Source organism: Chiloscyllium plagiosum, chromosome 3 (genome assembly GCF_004010195.1).
Source record: "Chiloscyllium plagiosum isolate BGI_BamShark_2017 chromosome 3, ASM401019v2, whole genome shotgun sequence".
Taxonomy (NCBI): Eukaryota; Metazoa; Chordata; class Chondrichthyes; order Orectolobiformes; family Hemiscylliidae; genus Chiloscyllium; species Chiloscyllium plagiosum.
The window spans coordinates 39,950,390-39,973,778 of NC_057712.1; the positions used below are offsets into that span (position 1 = coordinate 39,950,390).

Here is a 23,389-nt window from a genome sequence, read left to right on the forward strand (position 1 = left end):
ATGGCATCAATGTGGATTTCACCAGTTTCCTCATTTCCCCTTCCCCTACCTCATTCCAGCTCCAGCCTTCCAGCTCAGCACCGCCCTCATGACCTGTCCTACCTGCCTATCTTCCTTTCCACCTATCCACTCCACCCTCCTCTCTGACCTATCACTTTCATCCCCTTCCCCCATTCACCTATTGTACTCTATGCTACTTTCTCCCCACCACCGCCCCCTCTCATTTATCTCTCCACCCTGTTGGCACCCTGCCTCTATTCCTGATGAAGGACTTTTGTCCGAAATGTTGATTTTCCTGCTCCTCAGATGCTGCCTGACCTGCTGTGCTTTTCCAGCATCACTCTAATCTAGACTCTGGTTTCCAGCATCTGTAGTCCTTGTTTTTACCCTGTTTTCCCTGGAGTGTCGAAGGCTGAGGAGTGACCTTATAGAGGTTTATAAAAGCATGAGGGGCATGGACAGGATAAATGGGCAAGGTCTTTTCCCTGGGGTGGGAGAGTGCATAACTAGAGGGCATAGGTTTAGGGTGAGAGGGGGAAAGATATAAAAGGAAACTAAGGGGCAACTTTTTCACGCATAGGGTGGTGTGTGTATGGAATGAGCTGCCAGAGGAAGTGGTGGAGGCTGGTACAATTTTATTATTTAAAAGGGCATTTGGATGGGTATGTGAATAGGAAGGGTTTCGAGGGATATAGGCCAAGTGCTGGCAAATGGGACTTGATGAGGTTGGGATATCTGGTCGGCATGGATGAGTTGGACCAAAGGATCTGTTTCCGTGCTGTACGTCTCTATGACTCTTAAGTCAAATCCCCAGCGGCAGAGTATCTGCCATTAGATGGCAGCAAAAGGATTTCCTTTCCCTTTGCTGGCAATTTATAGAAGGTTCATAGTGGTCAGCCCAACTACATAACTTCAAATCTGTTTTGTCAGCCAGTTTTTGCAGTGAATGAATTTTCTTCCCAATTATGATTGATCTGCCTCCTGAAAATTTGTGGAAAATGTTTTTTAAAAAAATCTGCCATTACAGCTGTTTCTGTCTATCCTGTACTCCTAACATTTGAGTTACCTGGGAATCCATTCCCAATAGATAGCTGAAGGTGAAGGGCTTGAATGGCTTTGAGTGTAAGTTTGGTAAATGGGATGATGGCTATTTTATTGAGTGGGGTTTATATAATGAAGGTGTGGTTGAACCAAATGGCCAATGTTTTATCTGACGATGGGGAGTTCTGAGTCTATTCCTTTCATTTCATTTCTGGAACCTCGAACTGGTTGACCAAATATTAGTCTGCAAATATATTTTGTCATTATGCTATTGGAACCCTGGACAAGTCATTCTGAAACTCAGTTCAAATCCTAGTGCACCACTTAGAATTTAAATTCGGGACATTAATGTCTGGAAGTAAAAAGCCAGTTTCCGTGATACGGGCCGTGCAGCTATTGGATTATTATGCGCTAATGCCATTTTCAGGAAGCACTTTTATCGTGTCTACAAGTCTGTCATTCCAGTCCTACACAAGTGCAATTAATTCTTAAATGCTCTTGAAGCAGTCTTAAAAAGCCTATCAAACTGTTAAGTGTAAGGGTTGTTTATTTTCTCAATTTGTCATATACACTCATTGCATGAAATAGAATTCAGTATATGTGTTTTCTGTTTGGGAGTCATGTTATTTAAAATGAGCCCGTGTTAATGATCTTGAGTCTCTTTATTTCATTTATGGTAGAAGCTGTGGTGAACGATGCCAACAATGACAAATCAGGTGCGGCTGACGTGTCTGCCAGTCAACATGTGATGGTGTGTGCCCTACAAGAACTTGGCAGCCTGGTACAGAGTCTAAGTGCCACTGCCTCTCCTCTTCTCCAGGAACCCACCATTGGTATGTGACCAAGCAGTTGCTGCAAAATTTCAGACAAGCGTATTGCCAAAAATAGGAGCTTACATTTGTAAGCCACCTCTAATGTAGTAAAATATCTTAAGGATCTTGCCTCACCATCTTCCAAAGCTAGTTTAAAACATCTGAAGTGCAGTCTTGTTGTAATGTTGGAAATTCAGGAGTCCATTTGCTCATAGTAGTTTCTTACAACTAGTTATGTGATAATGGTCAGATAATTTATTTTATTGTTATATTGCGATATAAAGATTAATCACAGCATCGAGGTTTACTCCCCTGGTGTTGAATAGTATCCTCGGATCTTTTTATCCAAGAGGGCTTACTGAAGTGTCAGCCTTGATTTTAGTGCTCGTGTCCTGGATGGGATCAAACTCCCAATCTTGTGTCCCAGAGGTGAAAGTGCTATCTACTGAACCACAGCTGAAATTTTCACAGAAATGTTTTCAAGCAAAAATCACCCACTGAGTTAATGAAGGAACACATAGATTAAGTGACCTACAGTTTGGTCAAATGTAGATTTTAAGAAAAACTCTTAACGATCATTGTAAAGTTTTAATGAGGGAATTCCAGAGCTTGTGACCAAGACAGCTGAAGGCAAATCCACAGTGAAAGGAGGCAGGGCATTTTAGTGACACCCGCTTTTCAAAAAAAAGCATTCCAGGAGTAGAGATGAATGAGTAGGATTGAATAGCTATATCCAGTCTGGAATCTGAGACTGTCAAGATCCCACAATTGCTCGCATTAGTATGTATTAGGACTGTAGGGCAAGTACAGTTCAGTGAATAAGTGCAAGATAAAAGCATGAGGCCTGTATTCTCAGCTGGGAGTGAACGTACAATTTTACACCACAAGACGGAGGCCTGTATTCCTTGTACCGGCTCTTGGCAAGTTCTGTTTGTTTTAGTCTCACACCCCGGCTTTTTCCCCCTAAAGAATTATCTTCAAGCACATGTTCAATTGCCTTTTGAATGTTACTGTGGTTCTGCTCCATCAACCAAATAGTCAGTTCCAGCTTAGAACAACTGTCTATGTGAAATAAGTTATCCTGGTTTCCTCTCCAATTCTGTTCTAACTATTTTTAAGACTTTGACTAACTAGCCAGTGTAAACTCTATATAGTCCATTATAACTTTGAGCAACTCTTATTAAATCTGTCCTCTTCTCCTGACAGAAGGGAAGATTAATCTCAGCATCTCCAGAGTTTTCACATAATAGAAGTCCTTCATCCCAGGTGTCATTTGTATTCTCTTCTGTATTCTCTCCAGGGCCTTGTCATCTTTCCTAAAGTTTGATGACCAGGATTATATACAGTACTGCAGTTGGGTTCTAATCATTATTTCAGCATGTTTTCTGTAGCACAGTAAACATGTATCCTGCCATCTAATAGCTGGAGCTATGTTGCTGGCTGGAGAGATACATCCCAATCGCACTTCATCATTGTTCTTTGAGCCTGGAGAAAGAATTTGCTCAGAATTTAAATTTTAAAATATTACAGAACAATCATCGATAAAATAAAATCTCCAAATTAAATGTCTTGGTATTTAGAAAAGATATTTTGATATTTTACCATTGGTTCTTGATTTTTTTTTGCCTCTTCTTCAAAGGTCTTCTGGAGACAGTGACCTCAGTCCTCCTTCATCCTAGTATGGCAGCCAGACTAGGTGCCGCCTGGTGCATGCGCTCTATAGCTGTGGCGTTGCCTTACCAGCTGACTCCACTGCTGGACAGCTGTGCAGAACGCATCAACAGTCTGAAGACATCACCAGAAGCTGTCACTGGATACAGCTTTGCAATGGCTGCATTGCTGGGCAGTGTACACCAGTGCCCTCTTGGAATTCCTCATGCCAAAGGAAAAGTAAGTGCAAAGACGGCATTTGTATAGGGCCTTTCTTGACCTCGGGGTGTGCCAAAGCATTTTACGGTGAGTGAAATGCAATCACTGTTGTAATGTTTGAGATACAACTGCAAATTTGCACAAGGCAAGCTCTCTCAAAGCAATCCATCAATGGCAGGTGATATGTTTTAACAATACTGGTTGAGAGCTAAATTTAGTCAGAGTACCAAGAATGTCTCTTCTCTTCACAACAGTGCTGTGAGCTTTCCTACATTTATCTGATGGGAAAACAAGGCCTCAGTTTAACATCCCATCTGAAAAATGCTATAAAGTGCAGCACTCTCTCACAATGCTGGTCTGGGGCTGTTTACCTAGATTTAGGTACTCAAGTTTCAGGGGACCTGAACCTGTGACTTTCTGATCCAGAGGTGTGAGTACTAGTTGAGAGCTAAATTTGGTCAGAGTACCAAGAATGTCTCTTCTCTTCACAACAGTGCTGTGAGCTTTCCTACATTTATCTGACGGGAAAACAAGGCCTCAGTTTAACATCCCATCTGAAAAATGGTATAAAGTGCAGCACTCTCTCACAATGCTGGTCTGGGGCTGTTTACCTAGATTTAGGTACTCAAGTTTCAGGGGACCTGAACCTGTGACTTTCTGATCCAGAGGTGTGAGTACTATCAACTGAGTCACATCAGTAAGCACAGCATGTTATTAGGTCTAAGAGCTACACTGGATGCAATTCTCAAATAAGAGTTCAAATCTCACCCAGACTAATGAGAATAAAACCCATCTGATGACGAACTCTGAAAATCCTTTCTTTTGTTCTTTATCATTTCTTGGGCTGTGTGCTCTCCTGGGAAAGTGCAGAGGAAATTTTACTCTGCAGCTGAACTGAACAAATCCTGAAAGGTTGCTGGCTGTAGTGACTTTATAATAGCACAGGATTGTGTATTCAGCTCTTTGGAAAAAGCTACTCAATTTGCTTTCCTCTCCTGTTCTTTCCCCACCAAATTACAGTTTATTTTCTAACCGTATCAGTTATTCCCTTTAGCAAGTTACTATTGAAGCTGCTGTCACTGTTTATTAGGCAATGCGTTCCAGATTGTAACAATTTGTTCCATTTTTTAAAATTATCATCTCGCTTCTGGTTCTTTTTCTGATTCTACTAAATTTTTATCCTTTTTGGTTATTGATCCCTGTGCCACTTCTGGGAAACTATTTCTCTGTATTTACTCCATCAAATCTATTCGTAAGTTTGCTATCTCCCTTGATCACCTCTGCTTGAAGGAGAAGTCCCTGTTTCTAGTGTAAGTGAGATTTAGTTCCCAGTATTCTGATCGCATGTTATGAATTATAGAACATAGAACATCGAAAAGTACAGCACAGAACAGGCCCTTAGGCCCACGATTTTGTGCCGAGACTTAATCCTAATGTAAAATACAGTAACTTGACCTATGTCAAGTTACTGCTATCCATGTCCAGCAGTCGCTTAAATGTCCCCAATGACTTCACTTCCACCACCTCAACTGGCAATGCATTCCATGCATTCACAACTCTCTGTGTAAAGAACCTACCTCTGATGTCTCCTTTATACCTTCCTCCTAATATCTTCAAACTATGACTTCTCGTACCAGTCAATCCTGCCCTGGGGAAAGGTCTCTGGCTATTGACTCTATTTATTCCTCTCATTATTTTGTACCTCTCTTCCTCCTTCTCTCCAGAGGGAAAAGTCTGAGCTTATTCAACCTTTCTTCATACGTCAAGTCCTCCAGGCCAGGCAACATCCTGGTAAACCTCTCCAAAGCCTCTGTACCTTTTCTATAGTAGGGCAACCAGAACTGGACACCATATTCCTAGTGTGGTCTCACCAGGGACTTGTAGAGCTGCAGCAAAACCTTGCGGCTCTTAAACTCGATATCCCTGTTAATGAAAGCCAAAACACCATATGCTTTCTTAACAACCCTATCCACCTGGGTGGCAACTTTGAGGGATCTACATACATGCACACCCAGATCCCTCTGTTCCTCCACACTGCCAAGAATCCTGTCTTTAATCCTATATTCAGCATTTGAGTTCAACCTTCCAAAATGCATCACTTCGCATTTATCCAGGTTGAGCTCCACCTTCCATTTCTCAGCCCAGCTCTGCATCCTGTCTATGTCGCACTGCAGCCTGCAGTAGTCCTCTATACTATCGACGACACCTCCAACTTTTGTGTCATCTGCAAGTTTACTAACCCACCCCTCAACCTCCTCATCCAAGTCATTTATAAAACCTACAAACAGCAGTCACTTCGCATTATCCAGGTTGAGCTCCACCTGCCATTTCTCAGCCCAGCTCTGCATCCTGTCTATGTCGCACTACAGCCTGCAGTAGTCCTCTATACTATCGACGACACCTCCAACTTTTGTGTCATCTGCAAGTTTACTAACCCACCCCTCAACCTCCTCATCCAAGTCATTTATAAAACCTACAAACAGCAGAGGCCCAAGAACAGAGCCCTGCGGGACCCCACTCAACACTATCCTCCAAGCAGAATATTTTCCATCTACAACCACTCTTTGCCTTCTGTCAGCCAGCCAATTCTGAATCCAGATAGCCAAATCTTCCTGTATCCCATACTTCCTGACTTTATGAATGAGCCTACCATGGGGAACCCTATCAAATGCCTTGCTGAAATCCAAAGACACCACATCCACTGCTCTACCATCGTCGACCTGTCTTGACACATCCTTAAAGAACTCGATAAGATTTGTGAGGCATAACCTGCCCCTCACAAAGCCATGTTGACTGCCTTTAATCACACTATGTTTTGCCAGATAGTCATAAATCCTATCCCTCAGAATTCTTTCCACAACTTTGCTGACCACAGACATAAGACTGACTTGTCTGTAATTGCCAGGGATTTCCCTATTACCCTTCTTGAAAAGTGGAACAATATTCGCCTCCTACCAATCCTCCGGTACGACTCCCATGGAGAGTGAAGAGGCGAATATCCTCGCCAGCGGCTGAGCAATCTCCTTTCTCTCTCCCTGGAGCAGCCTAGAATAAATCTGGTCTGGCCCTTGGGACTTAAAAATCTTAATGTTTTCCAAAATTTCTAGCACATCAACTTAATCAATCTTGATCTGGTCAAGACTGTATCCCAGCTCTTCTAAGTTTTCATTTACAACAAGTTCCCTTTCTTTGGTGAAAACCGAAGCAAAAAACTCATTTAGGATTTCCCCTATCTGCTCAGATTCCACGCACAAGTTTCCTCTGCTATCCCTGATCGACCCTACCTTCTCCCTGAGCATTCTCTTATTCCTCATGTATGAGTAAAACGCCTTTGGGTTCTCCCTAATCCATCTTGCCAAGCCTTTCTCGTTCCCCGTCCTGGCTCTCCTTAGTCCATTTCTGAGCTCCTTTCTAGCAAGCCTGTAATCCTCTAGAGCTGTGATAGATCCTTGCTTCCTCCATCTTATATATGCTGCTGCCTTCCTTTTGAAGAGAAGTTCCTCTGTTCTCGTCATCCAAGGTTCCTTAATCTTACCCCTTCTTACCTGTCTCAGAGGAACAAATTTGTGCACCACTCACAACAACTGCTCCTTAAATAGTCTCCACATGTCTGCTGTGTTGATTTGCTTCCATCTCTTCCTCTGCAGATGGTGGTGAGTATTGCGGAGGACCTGTTGCGCACAGCTTCTCAAAACAGCCGCCTGTCACTACAACGCACGCAGGCTGGGTGGCTTCTCCTAGGAGCGTTGATGAGCCTAGGTTTGTATATGGAGGACACTGAACCTAAAAACCTGCTAATACAGCAGTTCACAGCATTACATTCTTGTAAAATTACTGTGCAGACAAAAGGAATACAGAACCTTTTTTTGGTTCTTTGGTGTTGGCTGTGAGCAATTCCAGGTTAAGCATAGCACAGTCAGGTGCAGATTCCACTTGCCTCACATCTACCCTGGCAATGACTGCCTGCCCCACTTCAGTAGAGCACCCATCTTACGTGGCATCATTTCCAATTCTTGCAACGATGCTTAGACTAGTTATAAGTGACATTGTCAATTATTTGAATTAGTGGAACAATAGGATGTGGACTGAGAGTGGTCAGCTCTATATTTTAGGGAGGATATGTGTATTCAGCAGACCAGCCAGTCCAAGGGATAAATGGCCAATGCCTCAACCAACTGTATACTCATTCACCTTCACCAAGAATGACATAACAGGCTAAATATCCACCTGCAGTTGCTGAGGGAGCTACTTTGGACAAGATCATTTAAGTCCAGTGTAGCTTTAGGTAGTACATTGCTTTTGGAACATTACCACCTCCTAAACATGGTTCAAGACTGATGAAATAGAGGTCTCTATGACACTGTTTGTACCATCCACTGTCATTCTGCTGCAGACACAATGCTGAAGAATTTCAGCAGATCTCCTACCATCTGTGGAGAGAGAAACTGAGTTAAGGTTATTTCCTCTTCAGTTCATACCGAACTTGAAATGTTGGCTCTGAACAAACTCATGTTCTCTCACCATGCTGCCAGACCTGAGTTTCTCCAGCATTCTGTGTTTGCTTCAGATTCCCAGCATCTGCAGTATTTTATCTTTATTTTCTTTTATTCGTTCACAAGATCTGGGCATCACTGGCCAGTCCAGCATTTATTCCCAATTCCTAATTGTCCACAGGCCAATTAAAAATCAACCAAATTGTTGAGAGTCTGAAGTCACGTGACCCAGACCAGGCAAGGACAACAGATCTTTCCTAAATGGGCATTAATGAACCAGATGGATTTTTCCAGCAATCAACAATGGTCATCATTAGACTCCTAATTCCAGACTTTTATTGAATTCAGATTCCAAAATCTGCCATTGTTTTGGGCTGGATGGCTTCTCTTGGGTGCATTGATAAGCCTAGGTTTGTATATGATGGCTGAATTTGAACCCAGTTCCCTAAACTATTAATTCAGAGACCTAAATAATAGTCCAGTGATAATACCACTAGGCCATCACCACCTCTCTGTCGTTCTGCCAGTATGGATCACATTCCCCTTCTTTCAGAAGGTCAAGTTGGAATCCAAAACTCTAAACTCCACTCACTATTGAGGTTTTATATTATAGCCACAGCTTGTATCCATGGAAACTGTCAGGTAGTGAGTAGTTATGACTATTTCAAAGCATAGTCTTTTGTTTGCTGTTTCCACAGATTGGATTAGTATCCAGGAATTTGGCTCAAATTTCTTTAGTAATCAGCAGTGAAGTTGGGGTTGTTTAGACTCTATTCAGGTTATTATTTTGAGGCAGCAACTTCTCTACAGCTTAAATGGCTTAATGTTTATGACCATGCAGATGGTATTGGTGTTATTGCTAAGCCTCTATCTGTAGATGAAATGTTAACCTTTTCCCTCAGGCCCTTCAGTTGTTCGATATCATCTTCCCAAGATGCTGCTTCTGTGGCGCAATGTGTTTCCACGTTCCCTAAAAGAACTGGAAGCGGAGAAAGCTCGAGGAGATTCCTTTACGTGGCAAGTGACCTTGGAGGGGCGAGCTGGTGCATTATGTGGTAAGGAACAACTCTCAACAAATCATGTGTCACCAGCTTGATTGAGTTTTTTGAAGAAGTAACAAAAAGTATTGAGCAAGGCAGAGTGGTGGACGTGATCTGTAATGACTTAAGTAAGGCGTTCGGTAAAGTTTTGAAAAACAGAAGTTGCTGGAAAAGCCCAGCAGGTCTGGCGGCATCTGTGAAAAGAAATCAGAGTTAACATTTCAGGTCTGGTGATTGTTCCTCTGAACTCACGGTAGGCTGGTTAGCGAGGTTAGATCACTTGGAATACCGGGAGAACTGGCCATTTGATAGAGAATTGGCTCGAAGGTAGGAGACCAGGGTGATAATGGAGGGTTGCTTTTTGGACTGGAGGTCTGTGACTAGTGGTGTGCTGCAAGGATCAGTGCTGGGTTCACTGCTTTTTGTCATTTATATAAATGATTTGGATGTGAATGTAGGAGATACAGTTAATAGATGACACCAAAATTAGAGGTATAGTGGACAGCGAAAAAGGTTACGGGATCGTGATCAGTTGGGCCAATGGGCTGAGGAGTGGCAGATGGAGTTTAATTTAGATAAATGTGAGGTGGTGCATTGTGGAAGGGCAAATCAGGGAAGGACTTATACACTTAATGGTAAGGTCATGGGGAATGTAGCTGAACAAAGAGATCTTGGAGTGCGGGTTCATAGTTCTTTGAAAGTGGAGTTCCAGTATCCTTTCCTTTGGTGCTCAGAGCATTGAGCATAGGAGTTGAGAGGTCATGTTGCAGCTGTGGAGGACATTGGTTAAGGCACCTTTGGAATGCAGGTCATTCTGCTATAACGCACGTTTCGTTAACAGCAATTCGCTGTTATACAATTGACAAAGTCGGGGCACTGTTTCTAAAACTCAAAGTTTATTGCAATTCCAGCCCCGTTACTTTAAATGGTGCTGCTAACACAATTTTCCTATAACATGGGATTGTATGAGAACAGAACCACCATGTTATAGCAGAATTACTGGATAGTGTCTAATCTTGGTCTCCCTGCTATAGGAAGAATTTTGTGAAACTTGAAAGGGTTTAGAAAAGATTTACAAGGATGGTGCCAGGATTTGATAGTTTAAGCTATCTGGAAAGGCTGATTAGACTGAGGCTATATTTTCCTTAGTGTGTTGGAAGCTGAGGGGTGACCTCATAGAAGTTTAAAGAATTGTGAGGGGCATGGATACAGTGAACAGCCAAGGTCTTTTCTCTAGGGTGGGGAACCTAAAACTAGAGGGCATATGTTTAAGGTGAGAGGCAGAAGATTTAAAAGGGACCTAAGGGGCAACTTTTTCTCTCCGAGGGTGGTGCATGTATGGAATGAGCTGCCAGAGGATGTGGTGGAGGCTAGTACAATTACAGCATTTAAAAGGAATCTGGATGGGTACATGACTAGGAAGGATTTAGAGGGATATGGGCCAAATGCTGGCAAATGGGGCTAGATTTATTTAGGATATCTGGTCGGCATGGACTAATTGGACCACAGCGGTCTGTTTCAGTGCTGTACATTTTATGACTCTATACGAACAAGAGTCGACCATTCCGTCCTTCGAGCCAGACCGCCCCGTGGCCCAACTTTTCAACTCCCCCTCCCACTCTGCCGAAGATATGGAGCTGCTGGGCCTCCTCCACCGCCGCTCCCTCACCACCAAACGCATGGAGGAAGAACGCCTCATCTTCCGCCTCGGAACACTTCAACCCCAGGGCATCAATGTGGACTTCAACAGTTTCCTCATTTCCCCTTCCCCCACCTCATCCTAGTTTCAAACCTCCAGCTCAACACTGTCCCCTTGTCGTGTCTGGACTTGTCCGACCTGCCCAGCTCCTTTTCCACCTATCCACTCCACCCTCTCCTCCCTGACCTATCACCTTCATCTCCTCCCCCACTGACCTATTGTGATCTGATTTCACCCTCAACTCTACTTTCTACATACCCCTAGTAATCTTTCATCCTCTTGATTATACTGGTTAATGTCTTTCACGGCATTGTTTGTGGATTATTAAACTCCCCTACTGGTCACCTATTCGGCACAGGATCATCAGTATGATTGGAGTGGAATTTGAATAGCAGGCCTTTTAGCTATATTGCTGTCTGCCGTGTTAAAAGTCACATTAAGCCACCACCTACTTTAATCCCAATTCAGCATCCTAAATCACCCCTCCCCTCCCTTAATTGCATTTTCCGTCATAGCTTTACCAACATTTCCCTTCAAAATCTCAAAGGTTTCTGCTTCAACTACAAATGGTAACAAACGTGTCTTCTCACCACTCTGTGGAAGAAATAAGTCACTAGGCTGAAAGAGTTGGTATTTCTATTTGCTTTTAAGAAGTGTTATTTTTTAGCTAATTGTAGTGTCGGTGTGCATCCACTGTGTTTTCCTGTGTTGGTTCCCATTTCTTCAGTACTGTTCACTGAGGAATGACCACTTGGACACGGTTCTTGACGCATGTGAACACAGTGCTGCGTGAGATTTCAGTACCTTCAGTGGAGATGGAGAGGAGGCTGTGAGGAAAAATGTTTTAAGAAAATGAGCAATATTTTTAAAAACAGAACCTACTTCTTCCTCTCTCCTGCAGCTATGAGGAGTTTTGTGGCTCACTGTCCTGAACTTCTCACCGAAGATGTAATTCGTAGACTAATGACTCCAATTGAATGTGCGATGCTAATGCTATCACAGTGAGTATCTCACAGCAGCTTTGCCTCACATCTGAGATTAGTCCTTGCACTTAGCAGTATAGATGTACACCTATAAGTATTTAAACTAAACCACAGTTAACATTTATGTAAGGTTCTTGATACTGAAAACTACTGACCATTCTTTGCTTATTAATGACTAAAATAACAAAAGGAATACCAGTTGGGGGAATGTTGGGAGAGTGTTGTAACAGTGGAGTTTGGAAGTGCTATGTTTGAGAGCATTGATATAAGGAGCTGAGTAGATGCTGGAATAACTGGCCAGTGACTTTGTGGGGGACATGCTCTCAAGCACAGACACAAATAGGCCAGTGTGTATGGAAAGGGTTAGCAATCAAACTTCAAGCACACTGGGCAAATGAATGACAATGAAAAGAAGGATAGTTAATACAGGACTGAAAATGTTATTTCTGAATGCATGCAGTATAAGGAATAAGGGAAATGAGCTTGTGGCGCACATCGAAATTGGCAGGTAAGACATGGTGGGCATCATGGAGACATGGCTGCAAGGGGCTCAGGATTGGGAGCTGAATATTCAAGAATATACATCTTATCGAAAAGATAGGCAGGTGGGCAGAGGGGGTGGGGTTGCCTTATTAGTAAGAAATGAAATTAAACCAGTAGTAAACAGCGAAGTAGGGTCAGATAGTGTAGAATCTATGTGAGTAGAATTGAGGAACCGTAAAGATTAAAACGCCATAGTTTGGAGTTATGTACAGGCCTCTGAAAAGTAAGCAGGAGCTGGGGCGCATGATACACCAAGAGATAGAAAAGATGTGTAGAAAAAGCAAAGTTACAGTGATCATGGGGAATTTCAATTTGCAGTGGACTGGGAAAATCACGTTGGTAGTGGATTGCAAGGAAAGGAATTTGTGGAATGTCTACAAGATGGCTCTTTGGAGCAGCTTCTGATGGAGCCCACTAGGGAACAGGCAAGACTGGATTTAGTGTTGTGCAATAAGGCAGACTTGATAAGGGAGCTTAAGGTGAAGGAATCCTTATGAGGCAGTGATCATAGTATATTTGAATTTAATCTGCCATTTGAGAGGGAGAAGTTAGAATCAGACGTAACAGTACTCCAGATGAATAAAGACAACTACAGAGGCATGAGGGAGGAGCTGGGTAGAATTGACTGGGAGAGGTGCCTAGTAGGAAAGACAGTGGAACATCAATGGCAGGAGTGTCTGGGAATAACTCAGAAGCACAGCAGCGATTCATCTCGAGGAAAAAGAAGCACGGTACAGGGGAATGAGGGAACCACGGCTGACCAGGGGAGTCAGGGATAGCATAAAAGCAAAACAGAAAGCATATAATGTGGTGACAAGTAGTGGGAAACCAGAGGATTGGGAAGCTTACAAAAACCAACAGGGGGCAACAAAAAAAAATAAAGATGGAGATATGCGGGTACGCTAACCAGTAACATAAAGGAAGGCTATAAGAGTTTCATTAGATATATAAATGCCATCATTGCATTTTTTCCTAACTACTTACTCAACCCGCAAGTTTTCCTTGAGAGAATCCTAGACTAGAATTCCCAAGTCTACTATAAAAGATAGGCTCTGGTCAGACTACGTTTGGAATATTGTGGATGCTGGTTGCTGGAGAGATAGTAGTGGGGAACAAGGAAGTGGCTGAAGAACTGAGGAACTAATTACTTTGTGACAGTCTTTACGATGGAAGACATGAGTAATAAAAATTCAAGAGAGTGAGGGGGCAGAGCTGAATCTGGTGGCTATCACCAAGGAGGAGGTGCTAGAAAAACTGAATGGCCTGAAGGCGGATAAAAATCACCTGGACCAGACGCCTGACACCCCAGACGCCTAAGGGAGATAGATAGTGGAGGCACTAGCAGTGATCTTTCAGGAGTCGCTAGAATTAAGGAGGGTCCCAGAGGACTGGAAAATCTCTAACGTGACACTCCTCTTTAAAAGGGGAGTAAGGGAAAAGACGGAAAATCGCAGACTGATTAGCCTAACTTCTGTTGTGGGTATGATCCTGGAACCCGTTGTGAAGGATGAGATTTCTGAATACTTGGAAGTGTATGGTAAAATAGGGTAAAGTCAGCATGGTTTCATCAAGGGGAGGTCACGCCTGACAAATCTGCTAGACATCTTTGAGGAAGTAATGAGCAGGTTAGACCCAGGAATGCCAATGGATTTCAAGACGGCCTTTGACAAGGTGCCAAACAGGAGGTTATTGAGTAAGGTAAGGGCCCATGGTGTTAGAGGCAAGATGCTGACATGGATAGTAGCTCGGCTGTGGCAGGCAGCAGAGAGTGCGGATAAAAGGGTCCTTCTCAGGATGGTAGATGGTGACAGGCGGAGTTCTGCGAGGCTCACCACTTTATACATTAACAATCTAGATGAAGGAACTGAAGGCATTCTGGCTAAGTTTGCAGATGATGCAAAAAAGATAGCAGAACAGGTAGCACTGAGAAAGTGGGGAGACTGCAGAAGGATTTGGACAGGTTGGGAGAGTGGGCAAAGAAGTGGCAGATGGAGTACAATACAGGAAAGTGAGAGGTCATGCATGTTGGTAGGAAGTGTAGAGGCATCGACTATTTTCTAGATGGGGAGAAAATTCAGAAGTCTGAATTGCAAAGAGTTCTAGTCCAGGATTCTCTCAAGATACACTTGCAGGTTGAGTCAATAGTTAGGAAGGAAATGCGATTAGATTAGATTAGATTCCCTACAGTATGGAAACAGGCCCTTCAGCCCAACAAGTCTACACTGACCCTCTGAAGAGTAACCCACCCAGTCCCATTTCCCTTTGACTAATGCACCTAACGCTATGGGCAATTTAGCATGGCCAATTCACCTGGCCTACACATCTTTGGACTGTGGGAGGAAACCGGAGCACCCGGAGGAAATCCTCACAGACAGTTGCCCGAGGCTGGAATTGACCCTGGGACCCTGGTGCTGTGAGGCAGCAGTGCTAACTGTTGAGCCACCGTGCCACATTTATGATGGCATTTATTTTGAGAGGACTTGAATATAAAAGCAGAGATTTACTTCTGAGGCTCTATAAGGCTCTGGTCAGACCACATTTGGAGTATTGTGTGCAGTTTTGAGCCCCATATCTCAGGAAGAATGTACTGACCTGAGAGCATGTGCAGAGAAGGTTCACGAAAATGGTCCCAGGAATGAAAAGCTTAACATATAAGGAATGTTTGAGGACTCCGGGTCTATACTTAATGGAGTTTAGAAGAATGAGAGGGGGAGGAGGGATCTAATTGAAACATACAGAATATTGAATGGCCTGGATAGAGTAGATGTTGGGAAGATATTTTGAATGATAGGAGAGACTAGGACCTGAGGGCACAGCCTTCAAGTAAAGGGAATATCTTTTAGAACGGAGATATGGAGAAACTTCTTCAGCCAGAGAGTGTTGAATCGATGGAACTCATTTCCACAGAAGGCTGTGGAGGCCAGGTCATTCAGTATATTTAAGACTGTGAGAGGTTCTTGAGGGTCAGGGGTTACAGGGAGAAAGCAGGAGAATGGGGTTGAGAAACTTTTCAGCCATGATTGAATGGTGGTGCAGACCCGATGAGCTGAATGGCCTAATTTCTGCTCCAATGTCTTACGGTCTTATGCTGTGTTTTTTTGTGGAAAGGGTGTATAGTACATGGTGGGAGAAATGCCCTGAGTTGAATGTAGCCAGTGTTTGGTGGGTGTGTGGTTTAGCAGCTTGGCTCAGGTTAAATAAAAAATTGGGCAGAATTTTTCTGATGCCAGGGTTTCCTGCTCTGCTACTGGACATGTTAGCAGGTAACACATCCCTTGACACTAACTAAAGTCTTAAGGACTGTTAGTTGGCAGGAGGTGAAACGTCTGCCCTTCATTCAAGTGGAAGACCCACCTCTGAGTGCAGCTGGCTAATCCAATTACCCAGCTACTCTGTATGTCAGCGGCACATATGGCATTGCTAAGTAATATCCACTGCTGAGACAATGAAGACTCCTAGATTCCAAGTACCAGAGCCCCAAGATACAGAAGTTTGGGGTCTTCAGGTGTGGTCAAAAGTTGTGAAGGGAGCACTTGGGAGATGAGTGTGGTGGTGAAGTGACCAATCTTGAAGGGGAACCTGCAATGGAAATAAGCCTCTTACCTGAGTGGGATTACCTGCTGGTCTTCAATCATCCTTCCTGAGCCCCTCCTGCCTGTTTCACAATTGTGCAGAGAGGGCCAACTAATTGTGAAGATAGTGTGGAAGTACCAGAATGTTTTATGGTCTTGTTGACCTGCCAACAGAGGCCCATAAAATCCTGTCCACTGTGACTACATGCATTTTGAGACCGAACCAAGAAAGAGAGAGATCAGTACGTGCATGTAAATCATGGCAGAGTCCATCAGCGTCAAAGACAGTGCCATCTGTTTGGAGTCCAAATAGATAGCTATCACTGTGTTTACTGACTATCACCATTGTTCCACATATGCCTGTATGTAGAATTTATAATGTAGAAACAGGCCAATTGGCTCAACTGGTCCAAGCCAGTATTTGTGCTTTACAGAGGCCTTTCTTTTAATTTAAGTTTATCAGTGTCATCCTCCAATTCTTTCTCCTCCTTAGCCTTTAGCTCCCTGGTAAATGCATATGTATTATTCACTCAAACCACTGTCTGATAATGAGTTCCACATAATTCCCACTTTCTGGTTCAAGAAATTCCTGATTTGATTTCTTGGTCAACATCTTATGTTTTCCAAATTATGCTTTTCGTGTTGTTTACAACTCAGCACCAGACATTTTCAAAGGTTAATGCATGAAAAGGTTGAAGTCTATACCTCCTTTTTAAAACCCAAGAAATGACTAAAAATAAAACCTGAGTAACAAGACTCAATAAGCAAATCCTCCTTGTAACCAGAAATCATTAATTCACCAGCATTCCGTCAGTCATAAAGGCATATGGAGCACAGCTGAAGGCAAGTGCAGCAATGGTGCGTTTGCGTCTCTATGACATTCTAGCTCTTCTGCCTCCGAAAACCTATGAAGGTAAATTCATTTCCTTTTGAAGTACAAAAAAACTATTTTAACTGGCACCTTATGAACCAGCACTTTTTCTGTATTATTCTGTCCAATGATTATAGTTTATTTGTTTACCTCTAAATGTACTTATTAAATTGAATGGCCATTTTAAATATCAACAGTTGATTCAATTTTAAGTCAGTTTCTACTCAAATACCACGATTTGTGACAATGACCAAATAGTTAGTTGAGGGTGTGTGAGAAGGTTTTCTGCCGGTAAATTTTATTTAAAGCAAAGTTGCATTATTATTTAAGATATGTAAACTGTAAATAAAGTAGAACAGTGATGCTTATACTCCCTGCATTGCGTTTCTATTACTTAATGATTATGCGGACCTTTTGATTATTTGGAATATTTGATAAACCGTAACACTCCTGGTCTGACCTGTGCTGGTTTATAAAAGATTTGCTGTATAATGTAATTGCAAATGAATTTTATTAAATTTGCCATCTGTAGAAATTAAGGAAATTATTTATATGTACCTACAGAAATAATCCATTCTGCTTGTCCTGTCTATGTTGATATTTGTGCTCCATCCAAGTGTCCTCCACCCTCTCCCTATTGACATAAATTCCTTTTCCTTCCTGCTTTGTGCTTACCCTGTTGTCCCCTTATATGTCTAAGCTATTTTCTTCAATCACTCAGTGTGCTACTCGCCAGCCTCTGAGTTAGGTTTCACCTGAGTTTCTTATTGTATATTCATTCATAGGATGTGGGTATTGCTGGCTAGACCAGCATTTATTGCCCATCCATAATTGCCCAGAGGGCATCATCCACATTGCCAGTCAACCCATATATTGGTATCTAGTTTGTATTTATGACACTTCGTCTTTAGTTCCCTACAAATGGAAATATCTTCTTTCATTCAATTCTATCTGACCCTTCCTAGAGTTGTATAGTACGGAAATAGGCCCCCTCAATGCAACTCGTCCACGCTGGCCAGGTATCCTAAATTAATCTAGTCCCATTTGCCAGTATTTGGCCCATATCCCTGTAAACCTCTATTCATATACCCATCCAGATGCCTTTTAAATGTTGTAACTGTACCAGCCTCCACCACTTCCTCTGGCAGCTCATTCTATACACACACCACCCTCTATGTGAAAAAGTTGCTCGTTATGTCCCTTTTAAATCTTTCCCCTCTCATTTTAAAACTATGCCGTCTGGTTTTGGACTCTCCTACCCTGTAAAAAAGACCTTGGCAACTTACATTGTCCATGCCCCTCATGATTTTAGAAATCTCTGTAATGTCATCTCTCAGTCTCCAATGCTCCAGGGAAAATAGCCCCAGCCTTTCCCTATAGCTCAAACCCTCCAGCCCTGGCAACATCCTTGTAAATCTTTTCTGAACCTTTCCAAGTTACACAACATCTTTTCTATAGCAGGGAGACCAGAATTGAACACAGTATTCCAAAAGTGGCCTCAAATGTCCTGTACAGCTGCAATTTGACATCCCAACTCCTATATCAATGTTCTGACCAATAAAGTTGAGAAAACCAATGCTGCCTTCTCTATCATGCAACTCAACTTTCAATAAACTTTAATCCTTCACACCAAAGTTTGGCAACACACTCCATGACCTTGCCATTAAGTGTATAAGTCCTGCCCTGATTTGTCTTGCCAAAATCCAAACCCTCACAATTATCGAAATTAAGTTCCATTTGCCACTCTTCAGCCTATCTGACCAAGACCTTGTTGTTCTCTGTGACAGCCTCCTTCACTGTCCACTACACTACCAATTTTGGTGTCATCTGCAAAATTACTAACCCTGGCTCCGATATTGAAATCTACGTCATTTATATCAATGGTAAAAGCAGTAGATCCAGCACTCCTCCTTGCTGGTCTCAGGCCTCCAGTTCAAAAAACAGCCCTGCACAACCACCCTCTGTCTCTTATGTTCAAGCTAATTTTGTATCCAAATGGCTAGCTCGCTCTGAATTCCATGTGATCTAACCATGCTAACCAGTCTACCGTGCAATACCTTGTCAATCACCTTGCTGCAGTCCATATTGACAATATCCACTGCTACACCTTCATCAATCATCTTTGTCACTGATTCAAAAAATCTCAATTTCGTTAGTGAGACACGATTTCCCTCGCACTAAGCCATGCTGACTATCCCTAATCAGTCCTTGCCTTTCCAAACATATGTAATCTTGTCCCTCAGAATCCCATCCAACAACTTGCCAACCCCTGACATCAAGCTCATTAGTCTATAGTTCCCTGGCTTTTCCTCACTACCTTTCTTAAATAATGGCACCACATTAGCCACCCTCGAGTCTTCCAGCACTCACCGTGGCTATCAATGAAACAAATATCTTTGCAAGGGGCCCAGCAATCCCTTCCCAAGTTTCTCAACTGATCATATGCATTTTAAGACATCCAGCACCACCACCTCTGTTTAATGGACACTTTTCAAGGTGTCACTATTTATTTCTCCAAGTTCTTTAGCTTTCACATCCTTCTCTGCAGTAAACACTGATGTAAGATACTTGTTTAGTATCTCACCCATCTCCTGCTGTTCCACTCTCAGACCTTTGTTGATCTTTAAGGCTTCCTATTCTCTCCCCAGTTACTCTTTAATCTTGAATGTATTTGTACTGATTCAAAAAATCTCAATTTCGTTAGTGAGACACGATTTCCCTCGCACTAAGCCATGCTGACTATCCCTAATCAGTCCTTGCCTTTCCAAACATATGTAATCTTATCCCTCAGAATCCCATCTAACAACTTGCCAACCACTGAATCAAGCTCATTAGTCTATAGATCCCTGGCTTTTCCTCACTACCTTTCTTAAATAATGGCACCACATTAGCCACCCTCGAATCTTCCAGCACCTCACCGTGGCTATCAATGAAACAAATATCTTTGCAAGGGGCCCAGCAATCCCTTCCCAAGTTTCTCAACTGATCATATGCATTTTAAGACATCCAGCACCACCACCTCTATTTAATAGACACTTTTCAAGGTGTCACTATTTATTTCTCCAAGTTCTTTAGCTTTCACATCCTTCTCTGCAGTAAACACTGATGTAAGATACTTGTTTAGTATCTCACCCATCTCCTGCTGTTCCACTCTCAGACCTTTGTTGATCTTTAAGGCTTCCTATTCTCTCCCCAGTTACTCTTTAATCTTGAATGTATTTGTAGAATCCCTTTAGATTCTCTTTAACCCTATTTGCCAAAGCTGTTTCATGTCCCCTTTTTTGCCCTCCTGATTCCCCTCTTGAATGTACTCCTGCTGTCCATATTCTCGTCTGTCTTATTTCCCAAGAGAAGATCATGTTTTGCTCATCCTCTACTAGGTGCATTCACATACTATACAAGCTTAACAAATTCCTCTCTATCTAAGCCCTTAACACTATGGTAGTCCCATAGCGGGAGGTTCTGTGGAACAATCTCAAAAAAATGATCATCCCTTTCTTCTCAATTCCACCCAAATAACTTCTCTTGAAGTACTCCCAGGAATATCATCCCTAAGCACAGACACCATGTTATCCCTAATCAGAAATGCCACTCTCCTTTCTCTCTCGCCCCATTTCGATCCTTCCTGTAGCATCTATACCCTGGAACCTTGAGCTGACAGGCCTGCCCTTCCCTAAGCCATGTTTCTGTAATAGCTCTAGTATCCCAGTCCTATGTTCCCAACCATGCCCTGAGTTCAACTTCCTTACCTTTCAGGCCTCTTGCATTGAAATAAATGGAGTTTAATTTATCGGTCTTATCCCGTTCTCTGCCTAGCTGTTGCCTGTCTTGACTATTTGACTTTGTCCTTTTCAACTGTACCAACTTCAGACCTATCTCTTTTCTCACTACTCTTTGGGTCCCACCCCTGCACTACCTGCCTACCTTTTATACTTTTCCTAGAGGTAACCCAGCTCCCTGACTGTGGTTTTTCTACTTTCCTGAAACTGCCATTCATCACACTTCCAACTCCTATAAATTCCTGATTGCCTCGAAATGGTGCTCCAACCGATCCATGTGGATTGGCAACCAAACACACTTTCTGCAGATATAGTCATCAGGAACATTGAAATTCTCCCTAATTTCCCACATCTGACAGGAAGATCTCATCACTCTACAAAAGACCATCTCTGCATCTTAATAATTTACAGACCAAGAACATAGTACAACCTTACTCCTATAAAAACACTACTCTAGGATAGCTTGATTAAATGTTTTAAAATATAAAACATAGATATAAAGAGACAGATTTCAGTAAAATATTTTTTAAAACCTTCACCTACTCATTATTAAACTGTTAAAAGGGTATAAATGATCAGTTCTGGTATAAATCTATCTGTCCCTCTATATCCTACTTTACAAAATGGAGACAGAATTTGCTACTGTGAATAATTCTAATTTCCTGTGTGTTTAGGAATGTGTGCATGCTTAGTTGTCTGTTGATGTTAATGTCTAACATTTCACAAGTCACTGTCTCCCTGGTTAGCTTTGGTACTGTTGATCCACTGTTTGTTTGTGATGACTGAAATCTGTATCCAACCAGGTATTGCTACTATATTAAATAGTACTGAATAATGTCTTTGGTTGTTCAGAACAGAAGCTGCTCATGCTTAGTAATCACTACACCTGCTGAATTGGCAGACTATGACCTGTCATGTGCTGCCATAGAGCAAACAATGACCATGATAAGGCTATGCAGAAAAGATCATTGCCGAATTTGTCTATTATTTTGACTGCATGAGGAAATTGAATAATGTATCAACATTTCCGCCACTATCTTGTGAAAATACCAAGAAATCCAAGATATTTGTTGCCACTTAATTATGCTTCATTCCCAACAGGCAGCTTCAATGCTCTCCTAAGAGAGCTAGTTGCTGAATTTACATTAACTGACAATTCTGCTAATACAACTACTTCCCTTTTGCGGTCGCTCTGCCACTATGATGATAGTGTTCTCCTTGGCTCCTGGCTTCAAGAAACAGACCATAAGTCAATCGAGGATCAAGTGAGTAGTGAAAGAGCCTCTGTTCCACAAAATAAAAATGTTTTATTTTCCTTCATTGATGCAAACAGTTGAGCTCACAAACATTCATACTTGCTAAGATTTGATTATTGGCAAACTTTTCAGTCATTGTTCACTGGGGTACAAAGCATTGTGGGATTTCCACGATGACCCTCGAGTGGTCATGTTAAGCTGGCAGTCTGCAATAGGACTGTCAGGACACAAGGCAAGCAAGAAGGAAGGGAGGTTTATCACCGATTCTGACGAGTTCCAATAGGCCGTTTATTGTTGCTGTTCAGAATAATGGCAGTCATTGACAGATAAACCTGTCAATGGGATTGTCTGCACCAGATTGGCTGGTTCAGATACTGACCATCCCAAATGATAGTACTTGGCCATTGAGCACGGGCCTGAGGTTCAACACTTTGACAATTACTGTTCTGGGCCCTGCTGCTTTGTATAGCCTCCTTTGTGTTTGGAGTCTCAACCTCCAAATTTATCAGCCAATTCAATTGTGGATCACAGGCCATGTTTTGGAAAGCCCTGCTTGAGGATGTCTCGCTGCACTCTACATCCATTTCCCAGATCTAATCACTTATGTACGTTACATAGCAGCCGATTTCCCCAAACAGCAGGATCCTGGAGATAGTGGGTGTGATGACAAACCAGTTATCTGTTTTGATGATGCTGATTGAGGGATAAATATAGGTTCAAACCCAGTATTAGCTGGTTGGCAAATACTCAGTGCAGCCCTCATGGGGAGAGCAAGTGTTTCTTCATTGACTGTAAGTTAAAATGGGATTATAGGTTTTCTCTCAGCAGTTTCCCACCACTGCTTGAGGTAGGGGTCAAGAAAGACTTTTCGGGCAGGGATCTATACATAAGGAATGGAGGATAAAAAAACAAAAAGTGGAAAGATGTTATGATGCTTTCAGCTGAGGTTGGCATGAGAAGTCGTGGATTTGTCCAGAACTCTCAGTTCTCATGCATTCCATGACTCAGCTTCCTGATTCATAAGTGGAAGAGCTGGAATGCTGCAGCTTGTGTACAGTGATCTCTGATATCCAGTGGAGCACGACTCCCTGATGTGAGTAGATTACTTATATGTCAGGATTGGGGGGAGCAGGTGTATTTGGTGTGTATATTTTCCAACTTGAACCAAAACAAACACTAACTCTGCTACTTTCTTTTATTCTCACCATTTTCATGTCAGCCTAATCTAATATCTCTCCTAAATCATTCCGTGAAGAAACTGTATTTTGTTTGCATCTTGCCGTTTGCACAGAGGTCCATATGCGGTTTACCTTGATCATTTCCTTCTGAAGAGCAGACCTGTTACACGCATAATGTGGTAACAAATTCCTAGAATTTCTACAAATTCCATTCTCAAACAACTATTGAGCTGAACAACTTACCTAGTGGTAT

General features: G+C 42.4%; 1 protein-coding gene across 1 annotated transcript in view; it reads left to right on the top strand.

Annotated features, from left to right (window-relative positions):
• The window catches only part of heatr5b (HEAT repeat containing 5B), a 121,996-nt gene that overhangs the window by 39,492 nt on the left and 59,115 nt on the right, over positions 1 to 23,389 (top strand). Inside the window, exons 9-15 of the mRNA XM_043680648.1 lie at positions 1,722 to 1,874; positions 3,493 to 3,743; positions 7,370 to 7,481; positions 9,118 to 9,270; positions 11,856 to 11,955; positions 16,856 to 16,965; positions 21,804 to 21,967. Coding sequence (XP_043536583.1) covers positions 1,722 to 1,874; positions 3,493 to 3,743; positions 7,370 to 7,481; positions 9,118 to 9,270; positions 11,856 to 11,955; positions 16,856 to 16,965; positions 21,804 to 21,967 — 1,043 coding nt within the window. The remainder of the gene's footprint in view (positions 1 to 1,721; positions 1,875 to 3,492; positions 3,744 to 7,369; positions 7,482 to 9,117; positions 9,271 to 11,855; positions 11,956 to 16,855; positions 16,966 to 21,803; positions 21,968 to 23,389) is intronic.